This window comes from Lynx rufus, unplaced genomic scaffold (assembly GCF_022079265.1).
Source record: "Lynx rufus isolate CCGP_SWC_20201006 ecotype Redwood Valley unplaced genomic scaffold, mLynRuf1.p SCAF_11, whole genome shotgun sequence".
In the NCBI taxonomy this organism is placed as follows: Eukaryota; Metazoa; Chordata; class Mammalia; order Carnivora; family Felidae; genus Lynx; species Lynx rufus.
In genome coordinates this window covers 20,804,842-20,821,057 of record NW_025814825.1, presented here as the reverse complement: position 1 = coordinate 20,821,057, position 16,216 = coordinate 20,804,842, and the positions used below count along the sequence as shown (strand labels likewise).

The following is a 16,216-nucleotide window of genomic DNA, read 5'->3' as shown; positions in this document are numbered from 1 at the left end:
GACCACCACAAGTTGGGGTACCCGAAGGAGCCTGCGACCAATAATTGAGTGGGCCTACGGCGATCATTTCGTGTCCTCGTGTTCTGGTACTGAGCTTTCTGCCTGGCTCCTGCGGCTAGGAGCCCCGCTCTAGCTGAGTCCTGATGCTGAAAATCTGCCCTCTGCCCAGGTTCTGCAGGACTGGGCCTGGGTTCCCGATGAAGGGGGAGGCCCCGGGAGCAGGGGCCACTGGCCTCTTCTTGATAACTCACTGCCACAGCGCACGTGAGCGTATATTCGGGTCTTCCTGACAGGGTCTGGGTGGTCCGTGCAGCACAGCACCTCTGTGCAAATGAGAAAAAGGTGTTCCCCCCCAGAAATGCAGGTGCCCAGCCTTCGCGATGGTACACCCAGCCCCGCCACCTCCTGGGCTAGTGCTGATTTCCGGGCTCTGTGACCCGCCTGCCAGACTTCTTCCTCATGCTAACAGCTGTACTCCCGGCAAGCAAATTTTCCTGCCTAAATGGTCTCTTGGTGGACTACCTCCTGTGGCCAGTACAACGCCGGTTTTAACAGAATTAAGGAGAGAAGCTCCGAGAAGGGACGAGGGGGAAGGCACAGGGAGGACAGAGAGTAGGGCGGGAGTAGGGGATTGTGGGGGCAGGGAAGACAGAGACCCTCAGTCTAAAAATAGTAGTCCAGCACTATGCTTGGTTGGTTTGGCCACGTAACCATGACAATGAATTCTAGGCCCTGCAAACATGAAATGCTCTCCAAAATGAGCCCAGAGCAGTCCCGAAGGAACCGCCAACACCCTTCCCTCGCCAAGGGAGGTTTTAAGAATCCTCTAAACCCAGCCTGAGAGGCACCTCAGGGGACTAAAGGCTAAGCGCTGTTGGGCACAAAGCCTTGAGGCCAACGGCCCGGCAGCTCGTACAAAACACAGAGCCCGGGCAGTAAATGACAAAGGAGTGACGAGAACCCCAGGACATTCAGATCCAACTCGCACATGGAACATCTAACCGAACTGGGAGAAACAGGCCGGCTCCCTCAGGTCTTTTCAGAGCACAAACCAGGGGTGGGGGGTTTGAGAGAACGCAACACCCTGTTAAAACAAGATGTTATGGGTGGAGGACCGAGCCCTTATCTGGCCCCTGCGCCCTCCCTGGCCTTGCCGGTGGAAGACACTATGCCACATGTCGCGGGCCTTTGGGGCCCAGGCCTGGGCAAAGGGCAGTGCAGGGTGGGCACTCACCTGGGCTGGAGGCACGGCAGGGGTGACGGTCCCAGACCCCAGGTATCCTGGGTAGCTTGGCACCGGCTGCTGCTGCTGCCCAGGAGGCGGCATCGGCGGCTGCCCGGGGTAGGTCATTGGCGGCTGTCCAGGGTAGGGCCCTGGGGGCTGCTGTCCAGGGGGCGGCATGGGCTGGCCTGGCACAGGGGCCCCTGGGTAGGGCGGATATGAAGGCATCCCAGAGGGCGCGTTTCCTCCAGGGGGCGGATACATTCCATATGGAGGAACAGGCTGCTGGGCAGACGGGGGCTGCCCGAAACCCCCAGGGGGGATGGGAGGGTAACCACCCCCGGGGGCCCCAGGGTACAGATTTGGCACGTTGGCTCCTCCAAATGTCCCGGACATGTTGGATGCCTGAAAGTCCACAAAGCAAGCCTAAGATCAATGGCCGTCCCTGATGAGCACGGCCACACCCGTGCATCTGTCCTTCCCTGCCCTGAGCTCAGAGTCCGAGCACCAGCGATTTCTTAGCGAGGCCCAACCCGACCGCCCAGGTTGAAACTACTGTCCCCCGGCCCCCTATCTGCACTCCTGACCCCTCATCTGCCGTCGTGCCCAAGTCACCCATATTTGCTCTAAAAACACACAGTTTACTTATGGCGACTGTCTTCCCAGTAGGTTCGTACTTCAGGGTTGAGGTTTCTGTTTGTTGTATTCACGTATCCCCAGCGTCTAGAACAAGCTCGGCACAGGTGAGACTGCGTGCCGACTGCACTGTTTACACTGTGCCAGCAGTTGTTTTTAGATTATAAAATGTATTATTTTACAAGCCAAGTAACAATAAAAGGAGCATGTCCGGGGGCGCCTGGGAGGCTCAACCGGTTAAGCATCAGACTCTTGGATTTTGGCTCAGGTCATGATCTCATGGTTGAAGCCCCACACACTGACAGTGTGTGCAGCCCGCTTGGGGTTCTCTCTCTGCCCCTCCCCCACTCTCTCTCAAAATAAATAAACTTTAAAGAAAAAAAAAGAGGTGCGCAATACATATTCTGTGAAGGCACCACCCCCACCCAGTTCAGAGCGGAAAGGGACTTGAGAGACCATGCGGCCCAACACATTCCCCTTCCCCTCATTTTACGGATGGTAAATCAAGATGCACAGGGTCGGTGAACTGGAGGGAGGCCTCACGGAAACCCTTCGTTCTCAGATGCAGTTCCGTACTCGGTGCCTGCCCATAGGTACGCACACACACAGACACCTCTGAAGCCACCAAAGCCAGCAGTCTTTGTCCCTCTGGCCATGCAGGTGTGGCCCCCAGGGGCAGCCCCAGCAGGAGGGCTGGACTCACCATTCCCGAGAGGTAGTCCTGGTTGAACTGCCCTGCGTAGTTGGCCATGTTATCCAGCCCGATGGGGGGCATGTTGGGCGGGGGGTAGCCAGCACCTCCCCAGGCACCGCCACCTGAAAGCAACACTGAGCCCTTTAGCACCCTGCTGGCACCCCCAACAGGGAAAGGCAAAGCATCAAGCTCTCAGGGGTGGGGGGAGACCAAAGCAGGGCCTTGGGGACGGCACAACAGACCCCACGGAAAACACTCAGGCGAGAGAGTTGAACCCAATCCCACTGCCAGAAGAAGAGAAGAGAGGGACCCTCACCTCCTTCCGAGGAAGGTGGGGTTCAGCAAACACTCCCAGGACCTCTGTGGGATATTATTAAGGAGGTAGGAGGGCCAAGGGCAGACCTGCCCTCCTGGGCTCACCATCATGGAACAGGAATAGACATAAAAAAACAACAACAACAGGTCTTTGGGGATGCTGTGCTGAGCCCATGACAGCGGTGAGCTCAGAGAGCACCGAGAATCCACAATGAAGCAACAGCATGGCAGGGAGGGGTGGGCGTCCTGCTGACCGGGTTGTTTGCGATCATAAGTCTGTGAAGGGCAGGGAGAGCAGGATGGGAGGGTGGAGGGAGACAGGGCTGGGTCACAGAAAACACAGACACCCATCCCTACAAGGGGGGCCGTTGGGGGAGAGCCGTAAAAAGGCCCAGCTCTGAATCCAGAGGGACGGGGTGTGTGCCCTGGGGCGAGGGGCTCAGCCCCTCTAGTTCAGCTTCCTCAGCTGACAAGTAGGGATAATAATTCATTTGTGTCACACTGCTGTGAGCAGGACTAAGACCTAATGCCCATGCAGGGCTCCCATGCTGCAGCAGGTGCCAGGACAAGGGGTGTGGCAGCTAGCATCACGGTGCGGGCCGCTGGCCTGTTATATGCCTTCCTGACCAGGGCTCCGGGACACTGAGGACAGACCCTGCTGGGAATCACCTCCTCTCAGTGCTGCTCAGTGTGGCAGGGGTAAGACACAAGGGCAGGATCCCTACTGGGGAGAGGACCATGAGGCCAGTGCCGGCAGACCCAGGCCGTGTCTCGTTCAGAGGGAAATGGCCCCGCTCAACTCGATATGCCACACAACAGTGGCCAAGCCACCTCCCTGCTCCAGGCACGTTCTCCACCTGTCGGATGGCAGGGTGGGCTCAGGAGGCCTTCAGGAGCCATAGGTGCTCAGACTCAAGGACCTCGGCTCTGAGGAAATGAATGTGCCTGGTGGTCTTGTGGGGGCCAGGGGCAGTGCAGCTCAGGCAACCGCAGGATGACCAGCCTGGAATGATCCCCTCTCCCCCTCATCTCAGAAGACCTCGTTTCCTCCCCTACCATGGGGCCCAGTCTCATGTCAGGAACCTAGGAGGGGCTGGGGCCAGAGGAGCCAACTTCTAAGTGTGAAGAGAGGTGTTGGAGCTGGGGCCGGGTTCTGACGGCCTGACCACTGGTGCAGCCCCATTGCTATCAGGCCACAGCATCTGGCAGCTGCAGGAGGCCCATCTGACCCTTAGTGACTGCCTCCTCTTCCTCCCTTGGCAGGAGGGACCCTGCCGCTGCACAACCACGTGTTTGAGCCCAGGGTAGGAGAAGTGACAAGGGGCAATGGTCACCTAACAGTGCTTTGGAGGACACGGTGCCAGAGGCTTTATTTACCTGGCTACCTCATTAGTATCTGGGATAGCCCAGTGAGGAGAGATACTTGAAACCACTTGCAAAGGAGAAGACTGAGAAAATGGAGTCTCTGAGAAAAGAAGGCATTTGCCTGCTGTTATCAGCTAATAACGCAAGAAACTGGGTCTCGGCCTTGTCCCGGCTTTCCAGAAGTGCTTCCAATCCAGGCCTTTCGTGGCCCCTGGGTCCAGGATTTTCTCCAGCCCCTCCCCACCTGGCTGAGCCCTTGGGGTAGTGAGGAAATGACTGGAAAGCATCATTCCTCTCTCCCTCTCCACTCCTGGACGTTGGGCAGACAGGGCATTCATTCCCTTCCCTGCCGGCCCCGACCCTCTTACCTGGTGCAGCCGGCGGGTAGCCGCCTCCGGGCGGGGGATAACCTGGGTAGCTCATGGTTCGATCTGAAGGGGAAGAGGAAGAAACCATGCTCAGGCTCTGCCGGGAGCCGCCACCAGCCTTCCCGACAACGGGGACACCCACAAGCCAGGCCCCTGCAGGAGGAGGGGCTGCCTCGGGCGTGACCTGGGCCAGCCCAGTTCACCTTCTACTTCCTGGGTGGGCCCCCAGCTAGAACAGGGAAGCAAGGGTAGACCCATGCCTGCGCCCACACCCACGACAGGCTTCACCACGCACCAGTGGCTGCATTTCCTGGCAAACCCCTTTCTCCCACGCTTCGCTCCCACCTCGGCCGACACAGGATGCTACACGTGGGGAGCTGTTCTCTGACCTCAGGGGTGAGCGCGCACTGCCTCGTTCTCAGGGGTCTGGGTCCATTTGTCTTTGTTTTCCAGTGTCTTCATCACCATCCAGCCAGAGGCCCTGTCCCCTGAGCCCGACCGACAGACCCTAAGCTATCCACGGTGGCCTCCAAAGTGCATCTGCCCCAAGCTGCATTTTTCATTCTCCAACCTCTGGTTCCTCAGGCATAGTACTGTGGCACGGAATCATCATTTCTAGCAACCAGACACCTCAGGACAGCTCATCTGACCCAGGATCTGGAGTGAGGGCGAGCGAGGCAGTTGGGAGCCCAGAAAGGGTAAGTGTCTTGCAGATCAGGAGTAGGGGAGGGGAAAGGCCGGGGACCCAGGACGCTTGCCTGTTGGTGGCCGGTAGGATACCTGCTCTCACTAAGTCCCTCTATATACAGATCCCTCTGCCTGCGCCACGCCACTTGAACTGCCCAGGAGGGACACAGACCTGCTGTGGCCCAGACCACTCAGACTGTCATGCAGCCTCCTTCCTCTTGCTCACTGGCAGCTGCCACGGTTTGCAGAGGCACTCAATGACAGGTGGGAGTGGCAGGAAACCCGTAGGCCCCCTCAACAGTCATACCTGCTGACCCCCGGTGACCGCTTTCTCCCTGTACATTGGGCCCCAGCCTAGTTCTCAAACTGCAGCGTGTGAACCCCCGAGGGGCTTTTTAAACACGTTGCGGGGCCCCGCCGCAGTTTGGGTCAGCAGAACCAGAATCTGCATTTCTAACTAATTCCCAGGTGACACTGCTGGTGCGGGGAGCCCACTCCGAGAACCACTGCTCTAGATGCCATCGTCCACCCACAAGATTCTAGTTGCCCTTCATAGCTCCTTTGGAGATCTGTGCATGTTGTTGTCAAGGAGGCTGACGGTGCCACTCACTGGTCCCCACAGGGCCCACAGGAATGATGGATGTGGGATGTGTCAGCAGGGGCGATTGTAGGCAGGGCAGCAGGAGGCCAGATGATGGCCTGGTGACCTTGGAGAGAGCTAGAATTGGCCACGAGCAGAATGGGCCAAAGACCCTTCCCCTTGCACACTGTGGTGAGGTAGGTGGTTGAGGGTCCCAGTGGTGCTGCCCTCGGTCTGTCTCATCCTCCCCGTGGCTGGCTGAGCCGTCAGCATAAAGTCCTCCCAGGTCCTGCCCTAGGCCTGACCCTTCTGACAGAATCCCCAGCCCCTGCTGATGAGGAGAGCCTGGAAATCTGAATGATGGATGAACCAGGAACCTTCTGATGGGAGGAAGAGGAAGCACCCTGCACGAGGTCAGTGTGAGCTGCAGTTGTGTTCCAGACGCCCTTCTCTCTGGAGACCACCATTAAGCAGAAGCTTTGGGCACCAAAGACCCTTTCATGCCCTTCTCGTCTCCTCCCGGAAGACTGAGGCCAAAAGGCCCATCCATAGCCAGGAAGGGAAAAACAAACAAACAAACAAACAAAACAAAACCACGAACAACCAAAAGCTGGATACTACCCTGTTTCCACACATCAAAATTAATTTCAGCTAGAGATTTCAATATGAGAGGTGGCCCCAAGCCCCAAAGACATAAAAATAAGTTCTGCACAATAAGAAACAAATAAGGAAAACAGCAAAAAGACAAGAGAAATGAAAAATTTAAGAAAATTGTTTTGTGATTTAAAAAAAACAAACAAACCCAACAACCACTAGAGGAACTCAAATGATGTGAACAGGCCATTCTAGAAAAGCAACTGAAGGTGCTCACCCATGCTAATACGCTAGGAGAGCTGCCAATTACAAACACAGAGATGTCAGAACGTAACACGCCAAGTTCTGACCCAGAAACTCACCTTCTAGAAATCGATTTCCCAGGCACACCGACACCTGTGTGAAATAACACAGACGTGGATCTCACTGGGGCATTCTGTTGCAACAACAAACCCCTAAATGACCATCTGCAACGGGCTGGTTAAGTTCATCAGAACAGATCCATACAGTAAATACACTGTAGCTATTTTTAGAATTAGCCAGTCCTACGTGTGGGGATAGGTAATGGTCACGGTTACTAACCAAGGTGAAAATGGTGTATACACTAAGCTAACATCTTTTATATATATATATAATTTATTGTCAAACTGGTTTCCATACAACACCCAGTGCTCATCCCAACAGGTGCCCTCCTCAATGCCCATCACCCACTTTCCCCTCCCTCCCACCCCCATCAACCCTCAGTTTATTCTCAGTATTTAAGAGTCTCCTATGGTTTGCCTCCTTCCCTCTCTGTAACTTTTTCCCCCCTTCCCCTCCACCATGGTCTTCTGTGAAGTTTCTCAGGATCCACAGAAGAGTGAAACCATACGGTATCTGTCTTTCTCTGCCTGACTTATTTCACTTAGCATAATACTCCCCAGTTCCATCCACGTTGTTGCAAATGGCCAGATTTCATTCTTTCTCATTGCCAAGTAGTATTCCATTGTATATATAAACCACATCTTATCCATTCATCAGTTGATGGACATTTAGGCTCGTTCCATAATTTGGCTATTGTAAGCTAACATCTTTAAAAAAAATGTAAACATACAAACTCAGTGGTGTATATGTATACACACACACACACACACACACACACACACACACACACACACACCATCCATGGAATGATAAACAAGAAACTTGGTAACCCCGGTTGCCTTTGGAAGGGAAAACTGGGAATAGAAATGAAGCTTATGGTTTATATTTACACTTTTTTTGCCACATACATGTATTGCCTATTAAAAAAACAGCTTTAAAAAAGGCCTGATTCAGGTGCGGATTTCTGAGCTCACTTGAGGCCATGGCTGTCCTTCCAAGATTTAAATAACTCACACAGGGTCTATTCAGCCCCAGGCAGCCTGGCTCAGAGCCTGGGGTTAGCATTATTACATAAATGTACCAGGGGACCCAGACCCAGAAGATCCACTAGTGTGTCCCTGCCCAGGGCAGGACCACAGGGCAGCCTCAGGCTGCTCCCAGCGTGATGGCGCTCATTCCCAGGAGGGCTTTGCAGACTTCCCAGCAAGAGTCTAAATTTGTCCCCTGTCAGTAAGCCGGGTCTAAACCCATGACCGGGGAGCAGGCTTTCATCCCTGGGTCTTCCCCTCCCCTTGTGAGTCCGCCTCCAGTCCACGCCCTCTCCTGCAAGCAGCCTCATTTCCCCACCACTTCCGGTCTGCAACTCACTCCCTTCTCAGTCGCGGAGCCCTCTTCAGAAGCAAAGGCCCCAGTTGTGGTCCCCCAAGAGTACAGGGCAGGACAGGACCACCGCCTCCCTCTTCCCTGCCTCTCGGGGGGGGGGGGGGGGTGCCTGGGTGGCTTGTGGCTCAGTCGGTTAAGCGTCCAGCTTCGGCTCAGGACATGATCTCAGTCTGTAGTTCGAGCCCCGCATTGGGCTGTCTGCTGTCAGTGCAGAGCCTGCTTCGGATCCTTTGTCTCACTCTCTCTCTCAAAAATAAATAAACATTTTTTTTTTTTTTTTAAAAAGAGGCCACCACCAGGGCCTGCTGTACTCGGTGGAGGTGTTCCCGGCACCCCGGGGCTGCCATATCCCCGCTCGGAGGTGAGCTCAGGCAGGGCTGCTAGGGGCTCCTCACCGTCCTCTCCCAGTGCCTGACTAGCCTCGTTCTCCACCGCAGAGGAGAACACAGTGAGCTACAACCTAGCAGATCTGCTTTCTCTTTGGCGTCCACAAGTATGGCATCTTCCGCACTGACCAGGCCCTTCTCCTACTTCCGTCCTTCAGCAAAGGAGAAAGGTGCCTGGGGAGGAATGCTTCACATTGCTGATGCAAGTCTCACAGACTGGGGCATATCCCCCATTCTACGGTGGCTCTGGTCAGGACGCTGACCCGGGGACTCACTGAAGAGAGCTTATTCCACAAGGCAGGCAGCTGGCCTCTTTCAGGATTGCTCCAATTCTCAGACACCAGTCTCTGGGGAACGTCCAGCCTCCAGTCCTGCCACTTTTGGGCCCATGTGAAACAAACACCACCCCTGCTTCCTCACTGGGGCCATCCACCTGCCACTGGACACTTGATTTCATCCAGCTGTGGCCTGTCTCTGGCTAAATTGTGCTTCTCCAACTTCAGTCTGCAACACAATCCCCCATCGGACTTGTTAAAACCCAGACTGCCGGGTCCCTTCCCACAGTCTCTGAATCGGTAGGTCTAGGACAGGCCTCCAGCTCTGTATTTTCCACATGGAAGCTTCCAGGTGGTGCCGATGCTGCTTGACTGTGGACCACACTTTGGGTAGCACTGCTTCATCACGCACGAGAATCGTCTGGACTGCTCGCTGAAAATGCCTGTGCCGTGGCCCCAGTCATTCTGGGCCCTTCAACCTGGGAAGGACCGAGGAATCTGCAATTTAAACAATCACCCCATCCCCATCCCCAGTGATTCTGATGTAACTGATTCCATGCTCCACACTCCAGGAAACACTCTTTCCTTTCAGGTACTGGGACACCTTCTAGCTTATACTGCCTAGCCTTTCTTCCCAATAGCAAGCCCTGAAGACGAGCACCTAGACCTGGGCATCCCAGGATCACATCAGAACTGAGCCTCATAGTGCCAGGCTGATGAGGAAACAAAAGCAAGAGAAATGTAGCTTAAATTACATCTCCTTACAACCTGAAGCCCACTGACACACATCTGATATACGCAGAGCGTGACCTTGCTCAAGGAGCCTTCATGCTTTTTATTACAAACCACAAGTAACCTTATCTCAACAGCAGCTAGCCCCTCAAAACCCTGAAAGCCTTGCTTCCAAATTCCTTTAAAACACACTTTATCTCTATCTCCCTCCCTCCACAAACTTAAAAGTATATCATCAGTCACTCCCCACAACCCCAGTGTAGCTCTTCCTGCCCACGGGTCCTATCCCTGTGCTATAATAAAAATCACCTTTTTGCACCAACAACGTCTCAAGAATTCTTCCTTAGCTGTTTGCTCACGAACCCCACTTCATAATTCCATCAAAGCGAATGCTGAAAGTATACAGCAGGCACACACTATATACTCTACAGTCTCACGGACTGTAAAAGGGCCTGTTTCCTAAAGCTGTGTATACGTATGCAAGCATATGGTTACATTTCAAGGGCTCCACAAGGGCAGGAGCCAGAGTCCTTAAACGCAGGAATCTAGAAATGCTGTGTTGGCAGAAGAGGCAAAATCATCCAGAACGAGAACCTTACTCCTCCCGCTCACTCGCCCCCCCTCCCATAATAGAGAGCCTCGTCGTTTCCCCACCTCATCAAGGGGAGAGGGAGACAGGAGCCTCCAGCAAGGCTGGGCTATGCACACCTCCTGGTGTCCAGGCTGACTTTTCGGGACATGGAAGAGAAAGGGAGGGTTGGGTGGTGGCAGTGCCATGCCGGGCACAAGGACACGGAAGTATCTTCCCCAGAAGGCCAGCACGGGACTCAGGAGGGGACAGAGCTTGCAGCAGGCTAATGCTGAACAGAAGGGGAGGCCTGAAAGCATCATCCCCGAGACCTCCCGCTCCTCTGTGCCCTGCAGCAAGCCAGGCAGGCCTGGGCCAGAGTGGAAGCTTTTGGGGGATGACCTCTCTGTTGGCCTTCCCCAGCCTGGGGGCTGGAGTATTCATTTGTGTATTCATCTTTTAATATTAAATCCTCAATCTGGTTGTATGCAAGAATTTAAATATAGAGTTTAAGTCATGCAGCTCAGATGATTCTCGGCTGATATATTTTTAAAAACAAAAAGAAGAGAAGACAAGCCACCAACTGGGAGAAAAAGTTTATGCAAGACACATCTGATAAAGGGCTGTATCCAAAATATAGAAAAGAACCCTTAAAAACTCAACAGTAAGAAAACAACCTGATTTTTTAAAATGGGCCAAAGGCCTGGACACCTCACCAAAGAAGACCCGCAGATGGCATTTGAGCAGATGAAAAGATGCTCCCCATCAGACATTAGGGAATTGCAAATTAAACAACGATATACCATTACACACTTATCAGAATGCCCCAAATCCCACACAGTGACAACACCAAATGCTGGTGAGGCCGGGGAGCAACCAGAGCTCTTGCTCACTGCTGGTGGGAGTGCAACAGGGGACAGACCCCTTGGAAGAGTCTGGCAGCTTCTTATCTTACCCTATAATCCAGCAATTCTTGGTACTAACCCCAGTGAGTTGCAAACCCGTCCACGTAGAAACCTGCACACAGATGTTTACAGCACCTCTATTCAAAATGGTCAACATTTGAAAGCAACCAAGAAGTCCTTAAGTAGGTGAATGGATGAATACCCAGATGATGGAATATTATTCAGTGCTAGAAAGAAATGAGCTGTCAATCCACGAAAAGACATGCAGTGCATATGAGAAAAGGCTACATATTGCAGGATTCCAACTCTTGACAGACTGGAAAAGGCAAAACTCATCAGGGGTAAAAAAAAAAAAAAAAAAAAAAAAAAAAAATCAGTGGTTTCCAGGAATTAGGGAGTAGGGAGGGATGAACAGGCAAAGCACAGAGGACTTTTTAGGCCGGTGAAACTATTCTGTATGATACTAAAACGGTGGGTATATTCGTTAAAATTCAGGGAATGTCCAACACTAGAAGTGAACCCTAAGGTAAACTATGGACTCTGGACGATTACGATGTGTCCACGTAGGTTCATCAATTGTAACAAATGTACTTGTCTGGTAGGGGTGTTGATAACAGGTGCTGATAGTAATGTACTTTCCACTCAATTTTGCTATGAATCTAAAACTGCTCTGAAATATAAATTACACTTAAAAAAATAGAAAATAGAATTAAAAAAGAACAGGGGTGCCTGGGTGGTTCTGTTAGTTGAGTGTCCGACTCTTGGTTTCGGCTCAGGTCATAATCTCAAGGTTTGTTGAGTTCGAGCCCCACATCAGGCCCTGTGCTGACAGCTCGGAGCCTGGAGCCTGCTTCAGATTCTGTGTCTCCCTCTTTCTCTGCCCCTCCCCTGCTCATGCTCGCGTGCTCTCTCTCTCAAAATAAATAAACATTAAAAATAAATAAATAAATAAATAAATAAATAAAACTAAAATAAAAGAATAAAATAAAAAGATTAGAACATATTGTAGGGAAATTCAAACACAGCCAGAAAGACACAAAGTGAAAACAAAAGGTCTCTCTACCCAAGGTTGCCGCTGAGCAGTTTCTCATGTATAATTCAAGACCCCCTCCCCCAAAACATACACATAAATGCATGTGTATGCGCGCGCGCGTGTGGTTTATGTATGTTCCTATGTGTATACAATTGTTTTAAAGCAAGAGATTTATTTGCTTATCTGTAAACTCTCCTCGCTCCAGTGCAAGGCTAGGTTTGGGCAGACTCGGGTGTAATTAATGGTGCACATTCTTACCTGGCACTGTTTGCGGAGATAAAGTTAGTTCGCCCCCAGCCAGTCTGAGCAACTTCTGGCCTCCATACACTGCCCCAGGAGTGGTGGGCCATTCTCCCTGGGTCAGTGGGCAGGACAACAGGAGACAATGACCCAGACAGGATGCGAATGAGGCCCAAAGCAAGCAGAAACACCTACCCAAAGTAATCCACTTCCAAGAATCTTACATGGAAAAGGATCCCAAATGTGACCGGGAACCAGGTCCATCCAGATCTCCGCAGACCTCACTAACCCATGGGCGTGAAGTGGGATTGGGAGGGGGGTTGGGGGGAGGGCTTTACCTCTCAGGGCTCGTCCTTACTTTTGCATTCTAGGACTCCTAAAGGGGTCTTTAGGTTTTTACTCCAGTCCTAGGTCTATAGACTCCCAAATGTTCACACTGGAAGCGACCTTGAAGAATATCTAATTTCCAACCCCTTTGGTTTTGCAGCTAAAATACACCAGGGGCACTGTTTACTCAAGCCACTAACACACTAGGGGGAGGGTCCGTGGTAGAACTCTGCTTGCTGCCTGCTCTCTCCTAACACAGCCACGCTGCAAAACCTGTGGCCACTTCATCCTGAGCTAGGCTGGCTTGTTTGGTGGTCCCAGTCGGTCCCGCCACTGGAGACCTACTTCCAGGCCCCTCTTCCCAGGGCAGAAGGAAATGCAGTAAATATGCTCTGAATCAGGGTTTGCCAAAGCCATTCCTCATGGCCAGAAGGCTCCAGAGATCCTCAGGTGCCTAGGCTCACACCACTTCCCTCTCCCCACACCTACAGGGTAGGAGGGAAGCCAGGTACAGGCTAGAGCTATGCCACATACAGTCATTCAGAGCTGGCTCAGCACTGACCTGGAACCCCCACCCCCAGGTCAGCCTTAGCAAGCAGAAACAGGCAGCTTGATGTACAGTTCAGTGTTTCCTGAACTGTGTTCTTGGACACCAGCTTAATATCTTGCAAGTTGAGAATTTAGACGGATGCAAAGAGAGAGAGATCAGTTGTCCAAAAACTTTGGAAAATGCTGCCTACCACATCCCCTCCCCAAAGTGCCAATTCATAATAGCATAATAAAGGCTCTGAGAAATCCTGTAACAAAGGAGCCTACTTAACTTTATCCCCAAATTTCCCAAACTTATTAGGCACTCATGACAACAGTTACCATTTATTGAATAATTATGTGCTAGGCACTGTGTTAAGTGCTTTATGTGGAATTCAACTTTACAACAATTCTACAAAACACTAAAATAATGATGCCCTATTAGAGATAAGGAAACTGAGGTATGGAGAGATTAGGAAACTTGCCCAATGTTACAGCTAGCAAATGACTGAGCCAAGATTCACACCCAAGCAATCAGACTTCAAAGCCCAGGCCTTTTACTGCCCTCCCGCCCCCGGCTATACTATACTTCCTCCAGCCCCAGAAACTAGTATCTCAAAAACTAAAACACACCAGTTGATGGAAGAGTATGGGATTAGGAATTGGGACCATCAAGCCTCACTGTGATCCCAGGTGCTCCATCAAAGGCAGGATAGGGTGGTGGGAAGAAATGAACTCTGATGCCAGACTACACGGGTTCAAATTCCAGTCCTGATCTCTACTAGGTGTGTGGCCTTGGGCAGGTTACCTAACCTTTCTGAGCCTCACTTTTCCACATCTGTAAACTGGGGACAGTTAACAGTTTAATATCAAATATGTTCTCCTTGTATCACTTAACCTTTCATTATATCTGTTTCCCCGGTATAAAACAGCAAACAGAGTTAGAGGGTCCCAGAGACCCCCAGACCATTTGATAACACTCATGATGAGAAGTGTGCGGGCAGAGGGGACAGGGTGTAGAGTTGTGGAGTAAAACTAGAGGTGGGGGCAGAGGACGTGAAGAGTAGAATCCAGTCCACCAGTCCCTTCTCTCACACCAAGCCCAGCCCTGGGAGCAGCAGGTCCTGGGAACGGCTGTGTTGGATGTTCTCATCTCCCCAAGGAAAAATCACGAACACGAGACTGGCAAAGTTTTCTTTCCTTTCCCTCTGCACACCTGGGCGCCCTGGGGGGCCTGGTGCAAGCCCCAGGAATGGCAGGGGCTGGGGAAACAGAGGCAAGAAGCTGATGGGGGGTGGGGGGTGGAGAAGAGCATCTCTGAAAAGGCCTCTTGGAGATGAAACCTGCTCAGGAGGAGGGCGCTGGGGAAGAGCCCCCGCGCCCCTGCACAAAGCTCCAGCCCTGCAGGCACCCAGGAACTGGCGTTGACACTTCCACCTGGGCCCCGCACTGATGGAAACCGTTTTCTCTCATCTCAGCTGGGATGAGAGAGAGCACAGCACAGCTCTCCGACAAACCTGGCTCGCTCCCGTTCACGGGACGGTTGCCTCTGACACCGCACCGAACAGGCTTCGGGAAGAGCCGACGCTCAGTCAAAGGCCGATCCCCGATTCGGGATTTCTGAGCGATGGAAAATGAAGGTGAACCCAGATATGGTGTCACCGTCTGGCTCACACCCAAAGCCCAGAACGTGACAAGGGCTCAGGCTTCGGTCCTTGCCGATGCCAAGGGTCTTGTGACAGACGCAGTGGCAGTGAAAAGTCCAAGTCATGGTCAGGACCTGAGGAAACCCACCCCAAAAAAGGGAAACTGTGGACTGTGTTTCCAAGTGCAGTTCAGGCTGAGAGCCAGGTCTGTGTCTGCCTCACCACTTCCGCCTGGGGAGGCGCCTCCTGGTTACGCCACCTGAGCAAGAGGGGCTGCTCCTGGAACCACCTGAGAAACAAGGAGGAGGGGCCCGCACACGTTAATCAGGCACGAGTGCCAGGGATGCCTGGGCCCTCCTGGCTGCCCCCTTCGCTCTCAAGTCCCTCGCCCTTTCCTGCAAAGTCTAACCCAAGGCCATTTCCCCAGGATCACCTGGGCCCCCAGGGGTGCAGCGCATCCACACCCCAGAGCGGTTACTGTCTGTGCAACACAGCCTTGTCAGTGGCTCGCAGGAAGGCAACTTGGGGAGTTCCTTCCCTGGACCCCGCCTCTGAGTGGGGAAAGAGGAAGCCGAGTGGCTCATCCCACGTCTTGTAGCCTAAGCATCACCAGCGTCCATCCCCAGAGACTCTGTAGGTCCTGCTACCACCAACTGCTCTCCCTCCCGGACCCTAAACCAGTTCCCCATCTTCACACAACCCACGCTCCCCCATCAAGAGCCACAAATATCACAGGACAGTCACAAGAAACATCTCGGCTCTGCCGTATGAGTTTTGCCCACAGCCCACACAGATCTGATATCATCTTCTAACACTGCTGCGGAGGAACCAGGGTGATACACGGGGTTTCGAGCCCGACGACAATGATTCCAAGTCTAGCTCTACCACTTGCTGGCTGGGTGACCTTGGGCATCTTGCTTGACACCTTTGAGACTTTTTCTTTACCGGGAAAATTGGGGAAGAAACATCTATCCAACTATGTGGCTGGAAGGATTCGATACACTGATACCCATATACAAAGCTACCCACCATGCAGCTTATTAGCATATAGTAGGCACTCAGGTAATTTCAACTTTCTCCCTAAAAAGCATTAGCCTGGAAGCTAGGATCTGGGTCCTGGCTCCACCACTTGCTGTGTGACCTTCTTGGAGCAGCTCTACCTCTCTCAATTTCGATGCTGTCTGCAAAGATATGACCTGCCCACCTACCTTGGAGTTGCCGTGAGTACTGAAGGAAGCAATAAAAGAAAAAAAAAACTTTGTCAAGTATGGGACAGCTCTCTTAACTCTGTGACCAACTCACACAGTGCTGGTCTCTCCCAAGAGGCCAAGAGGACAGGCTGCGATGTTCGGAAAGGGGGGAAAGGGTC

At 52.6% G+C, this 16,216-nt stretch overlaps 1 protein-coding gene across 3 annotated transcripts in view; it reads right to left on the bottom strand.

Annotated features, from left to right (window-relative positions):
• ANXA11 (annexin A11) overlaps positions 1 to 16,216 on the bottom strand; it is a 43,429-nt gene that overhangs the window by 13,574 nt on the left and 13,639 nt on the right. For 2 of the 3 annotated variants that reach the window (XM_047073051.1, XM_047073050.1), the window contains 4 exons: positions 6,824 to 6,857; positions 4,601 to 4,663; positions 2,562 to 2,674; positions 1,235 to 1,627 (listed from right to left, as the gene is read on the bottom strand). In XM_047073051.1, the coding sequence (XP_046929007.1) occupies positions 1,235 to 1,627; positions 2,562 to 2,674; positions 4,601 to 4,655 (561 nt within the window). In that variant the 5' untranslated portion in view covers positions 4,656 to 4,663; positions 6,824 to 6,857. The remainder of the gene's footprint in view (positions 1 to 1,234; positions 1,628 to 2,561; positions 2,675 to 4,600; positions 4,664 to 6,823; positions 6,858 to 16,216) is intronic. The other variant, XM_047073049.1, reaches the window with a different exon arrangement.